We start from the raw sequence: 7,945 nt of genomic DNA on the forward strand, positions 1-7,945 counted from the left end.
AGAGGCACGTGCTAGGATTTTAATGCAACAGCAAGAGGAAGAGACACTGATTTCACTTAGATTTTGTTTACGGGCGCCAGGTGTACCACGAGAGGAAGTGTTGGCCAGCATATCGAGTGTGTTTAAATTAGACTGTAATATCCTCAGTGCAGGGACCTTGTCTGAACCATTTTCCCAAAGGCAAGAGAGCCTGAATTGTGTGAACATCACAGGGGACAGAGTAAATTTGGAAAATTGAGACTTTGGATAAATCAAGGGAACGTTCGGTGTGACTGTAGGAGAGGGAGGAAGGGCAGGACCCTGTTTTGGGGGAACTATAAAAAGCATCACTCTCATTCATTCAGAGCCAAATAAAATGCACATCCAGCCAAGCCTCAACCCAAGTGGTTTTAACAAGCAGTCGTGCACCCAGGTGCCTAAGCAGAGAGCGATCTGTAAAGGACAGGTTTGAAAACTTTCTATTGCTCTCATTAAATAGACAAACCAAACTGCCCATTAACAATCGGGGATTGGCCAACTGATGTAATACGGAGAATTAGGATATAAGGGGCATGAGGTCAGACTGAGTGGCAAGCCTTCGCATCCCCATTTTACAGGTGGAGAAACTGAGGCACAGAGATGTTAAGTGCTCAAGGTCACACAGCAAGTTAGCGGCAGGGAGGGGAAGAAAACCCATGAGTACCAATCCCCAGTTCTAACTACTAGACTATGCATCTTTATCTAATTATTAAAATATCTGTGCAGCAAGGTTACCACACAGAAGATTTGTTCAGAGAGCTCACAACCCAGGAGGAGATCTGGTGAAGAGTACCCAAAGATGCACCAGGCACATTGGGGTCCGGAAGGATCCCATAAGAGTTAGTACCTTTCCGAGTTTCCAACACTTGAGCTCATCAACTGAGCTGGGTACTTGCAAGATGGGGTGGGAAAGGTAATCATTGAAATGAATGAACTATCCCTTTGTCTCCTCTTCTTTCCCCTTCTGTTACCTACAGCATCTTATGCTTTTGATGGGAAGGGTAGCAATTTGGGTCACAGATGCCATTCGCACAAAACAAGCAAGGGTGGTCTTATGGTTAAAGCAGGGGGCTGTGACTCAGTGACTCAGACTCCCAAGGCAAGTCATTCAATATTTCTATGCCTTGGTTTCCCCCAGCTGTGACAGGGGGATTATAATACTTCATTCCTCCACTTCTGTGGCCATGTAGATTGTAAGCTCTTTGGGGCAGGGAATGTCTAAGTAGGTGTATGTACAGTACACCTAGTGCAATGGGGCCCCAGAGCTCAGCTGGGGCCTCTAGATGCTAGTAAATAATAACAGGCAGACAAAAGCCTAGGAGGAGAAAGTATTTTAATGCGTTAGGATGAGAGTGTTCACACAAATGGAGCTCAGCAGATGGCGGCTACACAGGGGCATGAAGGTACCTTGTCTATTCTGGAGACCACAAAGGGTTTCTTGACAAACGCGATCCTGGCGTCCGTGTTCAGGGCGAGGAACTCCTGCACCTGCTCACTATTGGCAATCTCGGGAATGCTGCACAGTTGCTGCAAAGGAAAACACAGAGTGGGGTTCTCATCTCCCTACCCTACTCATAAAAACCAGAGACAGAGGAGTCCTGGTAAACCCCGTTGTCCACCTCTCCTCGTGATCAGGACCAGATTGTCTTTTATGCTATAGTCCCCAGATGTTCCAAGAGACTGGACTTCCACCACTCCCAGGGAAAATGCTTCCACACCCCAACAGGGTATTTGTTGAGATATCCACCCTGAATTTCTTCCCTCCTCCATAAAATGCAAGAGGGCAAAGTCATGCACTGCATGGATTATTTAGAGTCAGTAGGGGGAAAAAGCAGGCCCAAGGCTTCTCTTGTTGCCCCCATCCCCCACCCCCAAAAAATTAGAGGCCATTTCTGAAAGTTTGACTTGCCCAAGGTCACATACACAAGTGGCAAAGCCAGGATAAAAGCCCAGGAAGCCTGGCTCCCAGTCCCTTGCTCTAACCAGTCCATCGCTACTCTGCTCTGTTCATTCACGCAGAAGGAACCTGCACAACCAGATCACATGCATAAGGAAGAGGCTGCTGAGTCTGTTTAATGATAGGGACCTGAGAGAACATCTCACCTTCAAGAACGATTCCAGGAGACTTTTTCTGGCTTCCACCTTGTCACTATCCATGTTTCCGAATGGAAGATCAGGGAAAAGTTTCTTTGGACCTTTGACATCTTCAAAATAAAACACATGCATAAGTAAAAATAAGACACATCAGTACTGTTAATAAAGGGTTGAATCCTGACTCGTGCTGAGGAGTAACTTACTACACCCATAGGCCAATGGCAGAGTAAGTTAATGCTCTGCATGAACTAGGGTGAAAGGATCTGGCCTCAAATATATACAGAGTTTTCATCCCAAGTCTTTTAAGACACAGGACTCTGTAATGCCAAAGGACTGGAGGCGTTGGTTAAGAGATAATAGACAACCTGAGAGAACTCGAATGCATGGCGTTAGCACTGGTTGAAACACTGAGTGGAACAGTTTTCCACTGGCAAATGAAGTTTCATCAAAATCAAAACATTCCATGGAAACGTCAATTTTGGGTAAATTTTCAAAGAAAAAAAGCATTGAAAGTAATCATTTTGACTGTCTCATTTCATTTCATTGTTTAGATGGTTTTGAATATTAATTTTATTTTATTATATTATACATGCATTATGTTTTATATATAATATATATATATATATATATAAATGTTATTATCTGTAATAAGTTATATTACAATGTTTCAACAATATCCAAACAATGGACTTTCTAGGGTGCAGGAGATTTCAAAGCCCAGACTTTTCATTCCAAAATCAAAATGAAAATAATTCTCAAAACCAGAGGGTCCTATAGTATGGAAATTCTGTTGTCTGACCAGCTCTCCACTGCTTAGTCAAGGGCCCCCCATTACGTTAGGAAAGGGACATCCCAACCTGGGCTGTAGCAACAGCTATGTTAAGACCTTAGGAGGAATCTAGCAGCCAACCCTGCTCTGCACCTTGATGTGCACCAGTTACCAGACATGGACACTCCTTGAATTGCTTGTGGTTTGAGTCCCCCGGCAGTGATTTGGATTTGGGAAGCCACGAGCTACGCTCAGTTGAGCCATATTTGGTGCTTGCCCTGCATGTTGGTCATCTCTGCCATAGACCAGTGGCCTGACCATCAGAGGTGTGGAGCGACCCCAGCTCTCCCTGAACTTCCCGGGAGCTGTATGTGCTCAGCACCTATCTTCACATCTTGTATTGACAGACATTTGAAGAGTACCTCAGACTTGAAACCAGTCACCATCTGGCCCGGCCTACATGGGTAGGGCTTGCCCCTGGAACCTATAGTGATGCTCCTTGAAGCACCCACCCATCAGCAATCAGGATGGGGTGACCAGCTCCCGCCCAGCACTCTGAGAGCCCCCTCATCTCCTGGGGGAGCTAGCCCAGGGTTGCTGGCTGGACCACACCCCTCTCCACCACTGTGTGTCACGGTGCACAGCAGGAAGGGGATGGACTGGGCAGCGCTGCAGAGGCTCCTACAGCAGGGAGAATGCTGATTGCATTGGGGGAAGGGGGGCAGGATATATCCCATTGTGGCCAGAAGGGGGCACTTGGGAACTCAGATGAAGTTCAGAGAGAGGCAGGGGGAATACCGAGGTCAACCTAGCCTCCTGCTAACCCACCGTGTGCTGGCCTATGGATGCTCACCAGGGGCATCCATTATATTTAGCCAAGCAGCGCCATGCAGGGGTGGCAAGGAGGGGCAGGGAGGTGGGGAAGGCTGCTAGGGCTTTTACAGGGAGCCAGCTTGAGTGCTGACTTTTAACGAATTTCCGCAGCTCAGGTTTCTCCTCCAGCCTGGTCTGCAGGTTCAGGAACTCGCGGTAGCGCCGGTTGACGGTGTGGTACGCCACCTGCTGGAGGCTGTTGGCGTTCTCACTCTCCAGCGCTGTCTCATACTGGGGAGGAAGAGGGCAGACCATTAGTCAGTCATTAACTTGTGGAGACCAGACACACCTCAGGGACAAAGATCCTTCCGTGGGCCAGGGGATGGGACCCAGGAATCCCCACTCTCAATCTCTCACCAGGGTGGATAAAAATGGAGGATTTTTTTTGTCTTTTTAATAATTTAAATGGGATTTGATTTTGTTATTTAAAATTAGAATACCTTTTTCTTTTTAAAAATAAACCTATTTCAAATGAAATCTGAATTTAATACAAAATATGTTAAGGCCTAAACTTATTATAATCTCTTAAAACATTTGAACAAATAATGAATACGCTGAATCCATGAACCCCTATCAAAGCCTTTGAATTAAAGGCTTCTTTTCTATAAAAAGAAAGAATCAGGGGAAAAACATCTACTTTGTGAGGTCAAGCTTGACAAATATGGCACAATAGTGGTAAATAAGCAATATATTATTCACCATTTTCTTCCATACTAAAAAAAAAATGTACAATTAATAAAAGACTGAAAATATTAAGCTATATAGTTGCTTAAATAAATATAGCTAGTTGCAGTGTACCTTCCTAGGTACCAAATCTCATGTAAAGGCTCTATTTAGTTGTAAATCAACATGTTTTTATGATTATATCAGCCAAGGAGAATACAGCTTTCTTTAGAAAAGAACTGAAGTACAAATGGAAAAGTTGACTGAAATTGAGGATTTCAAATCAAGGCTTTCCACTTGGTCATTGAAATCACAGATTTAAATCAACCTGCCCTGCTATGGGCAAAGCTCCCAGAGGAGGGGGCAATGAGCTTTGCCTAAAACAGCTTGTGGATCCTCTCTTCCGGAGCATTAGCTTTCCTGCATGTCCACCCCACAACAAGAACAGAGGAGTGACTGTATCACCTTGACCGTGTAGAGTGTGTAGGGATGGAACCCAGTCCCGCTGTGCTCCCGGGCAGTGATGGTTCCAGTTATCCGCAGGTTCTGGATGACAACTGGGCTGTCAGGGCTACTGAGCGGCTCAAAGCTGAAGGTATGGGAGGAGTAGAGTGGGAGAGGCGGCTGACTGGGGTCCAGGGGACTCTTTGCTGGATTCTCCAGAAAGGACGGTCGCCTCGAGAAAGGCTTCTCTGGATCGGCCAGCAGGACGGTGACAGATGCCAAGCTTTCCTCCTTCTCCACTGCGGGGTCGATTTGTATGTCGGGGCACTGGCCCAGCGCAGAGGGGAGGACGCTCGTTTCAGAGCTAGAGGCAGTGCTCTCCTCCAGGTACCCATCCTTGGCACCCACACCGTCCTCTTGGTCCAGGCCGTCCGGCCCCTCCAGCCCCGCAAAGGAATCCTGGAACGTGTCAGTGAGGAATTCCTCTGTGGACAAGAGCACCACAGAATCCGAGTCCTTGCCGAGGTCAGACATAGGGGATTCCAGCTCTGAGTCCTCACACAGGAAGAGGGAGCCCAGAGTATCTGGCTGGGGGTAACGCACGGGCGTGCTCCCTGCTTTCCTACCATCAACATCAGCACCAGGCTCCCCGCTCGACAGGTCCTTCCCCTCTTCCCCCTCTTGAGGGTTGCACTCCAGACTGTCCACCACATCGTAACTGGGGAGCTCCGAAGGCCTTGGAGATGGTGCCACAACTTTCAGTGGCAAAGAATTCGGCACTGCGGGCTGGCAGGGGGAGGCGGCCAAAAGAGGCTCCTCCCCCTTTCCCTTTCTCACCCCTTTGCTGCCCATCTTGGAGAAAATCCCAATTAGTAACAGGTTGATCCAGTCAGGATCAGACATCTTCTTGATCATAGGCAGAAGAACATTGCAGGTGACCAGCTCCACCACCACGAAGCGCCCAGTCCTAGTTTCCAGGTGAGGCTTGGGCACCAGCACCCGGAGCAACAGGTCCACAATGCTCCGGGCGTAGTTCACTTCCATGGCTGGGCTCTGGACGGCTGGGTGCGGGGCAGAAAGCTCACCGTACGCTCGCCAGAGCTGGTGTGCCAGCTGAGCCGGTCCCGCCGGGCTCCTTGCAGCCTCCGTGCTCTCCCTTGCTTTCATGTAGCTTTGCAGGTGGCAACCACAAAGCAAGAGAATCTTATGGGTCAAGGCTTGCTTGTCCACCAGTGCCATCCTCCTTTTGAGCTCTAGGGCCAGGCCTGTCATGGCCTTCCTCACCTCGTCCTCGAAGCCCTGCTCGCTGCTAACTGTCCGGTACCACGAGGACACAAAGTCCCGGATGATCTTCTGGATCATGCGGTCAATCTCCTCGTCCAGCTGCCTCTCCGCCTCGGGGCTCTGTGGGCAGCTCTCCAGCAGGACGAACCGTTCCAAGTGGAGCCGGGTGCGGGTGCTGATGATGGCCTGGGAACCCAGCCATCCCCCCAACACCGCCAGCAAGCCAGAGAGGAGGCAAAGCAGCCAGATGTTAACCAGCAAGTGGACGACTAATAACCAGGCTAACAGGGCCCCCAAAACCATCAGCTTCCTGTTCCCTACCAGCTTGCTCAGTCCGCTGCCGAGGCTAGCGCAGGGCTCCTGTGTCTTTAGCATCCTCTGGTTTTCCATCGAAAGAACCGGGGAGCTTGGTGCTGGGCTTGCAAGTCTGAAAGCAGATTTCCCCGGCCCAGGTTGATCAGCCCCTTGCAAACATCACATCCAACCAGCTGGGACACAGGAAAGGCAAATGCAAACCACTCTCCGCTGACTGCCAAACCCTAGCACCCAGACAGCCCTGCAGAGCCACTGATTGCAAGCGAGGAGGCTCTTTGCAAAGGCACCTTTGCCTCTCCCTTTGTCACAGCCCCAGGTAAGAACAAACCAGCCAGGCCAACCAGACCCCTTTAAAACCACCAGCTCTTGGGGCGACAAAGTGTTGCTTTAAAAACTACAGCTGGGTGAAAAGCTTCCTGCTTTTCAGATCACAGGGGCAGAGCGACCCTAGTGCCCACCCCCATCTGCACCCCAACTTTCCCTATAACCCCCCTGCCAAGCCAGTGGGCTTTCAAATCCTGCTACCACCCACAGGGCCTTAACTGGGTGCTCGCTGGAATACGTCACGGGTTTGTCTGAGTGCTGCATTGCCAGGCATTGCTGGTGCTTGGCTCCTTTGCTCTCTCCCAGCTCTGCTTGGCATCTGTGGCTGGCTCAGCAGCTGCTCTCCTGCCTGCTGCTGGCCCCTCTCCTGCCAGGAAATGGACCTGGGGCTGGTGGCTCCCGGCTGTTGTCTGAGAGCTGCCGGATCTGCCTCTGCCAAGGAGATGCCAGCGAAAGGGGAAAGGGAAAGGCCCAAAGCAGCAGGGAGAGGCTTTTCTCAGTGCCATCTAGTGAAAGGGAAGCAGCAGCACAGAAAATACTGCTCCAATTCAAAACACGGTCTCTGCTCATGCAGCCACTAACACATCCTGGGGACTTGAGGTGGCTTTTACTAGCAAATAAGAATCAACAGTGCTACATCTGGGGCAGCCAAAGGAAAGACACAAGCCCACGTGGTATGAAAATCCCACAAACACTAAAGTAGCTAGAGCAGTATCTGGCCACACACCCCACAAGCACCCCTTGTTTCAATTCCCATTCCCCGACCCCATCTCTGTCAAACCAAGCCCACATGCAAGCCAGAAACCCATTCCAATGGTTTCAATTTACAGCCTGAAGTGCATTAGTGAATTACGCCTCTCCTCAGTGCACCCTGCTGGCAGGGTCTGTATCATCGCTCTTGTTTTACAGATGGGGAAACTGCGGCACAGAGATGGTGAAGTGATGTCCCATAGAGAGTCAGTAATAGAACCCAGGTGTTCCCTAGCTCACAGTCCCTTATTCTAAACATTAAATTGCTCTCTTTCTGATTTTATACCATCACGGAGGAGGCTGGTGCTCATGAGAACTTGCATCCTGGATCAGCAAGGCAGGAATGAGATGTTAGAAATGCAGTGTTACGAAAGCATCCCGCTAAAATTACCTAACCTCATACCCATCGTG

At 49.4% G+C, this 7,945-nt stretch overlaps 1 protein-coding gene across 3 annotated transcripts in view; it reads right to left on the bottom strand.

The window, feature by feature from the left end:
- The window catches only part of SNX19 (sorting nexin 19), a 53,063-nt gene extending 45,837 nt beyond the window's left edge, over positions 1 to 7,226 (bottom strand). For 2 of the 3 annotated variants that reach the window (XM_074936515.1, XM_074936516.1), the window contains exons 1-4: positions 4,883 to 7,226; positions 3,847 to 3,985; positions 2,122 to 2,222; positions 1,426 to 1,545 (exon numbers count right to left, since the gene is read on the bottom strand). In XM_074936515.1, the coding sequence (XP_074792616.1) occupies positions 1,426 to 1,545; positions 2,122 to 2,222; positions 3,847 to 3,985; positions 4,883 to 6,535 (2,013 nt within the window). In that variant the 5' untranslated portion in view covers positions 6,536 to 7,226. The remainder of the gene's footprint in view (positions 1 to 1,425; positions 1,546 to 2,121; positions 2,223 to 3,846; positions 3,986 to 4,882) is intronic. The other variant, XM_074936517.1, reaches the window with a different exon arrangement.
- Positions 7,227 to 7,945: the final 719 nt, after the last annotated feature.

The sequence above is a fragment of the Natator depressus genome, chromosome 22, assembly GCF_965152275.1.
Source record: "Natator depressus isolate rNatDep1 chromosome 22, rNatDep2.hap1, whole genome shotgun sequence".
Lineage (NCBI taxonomy): Eukaryota > Metazoa > Chordata > Testudines > Cheloniidae > Natator > Natator depressus.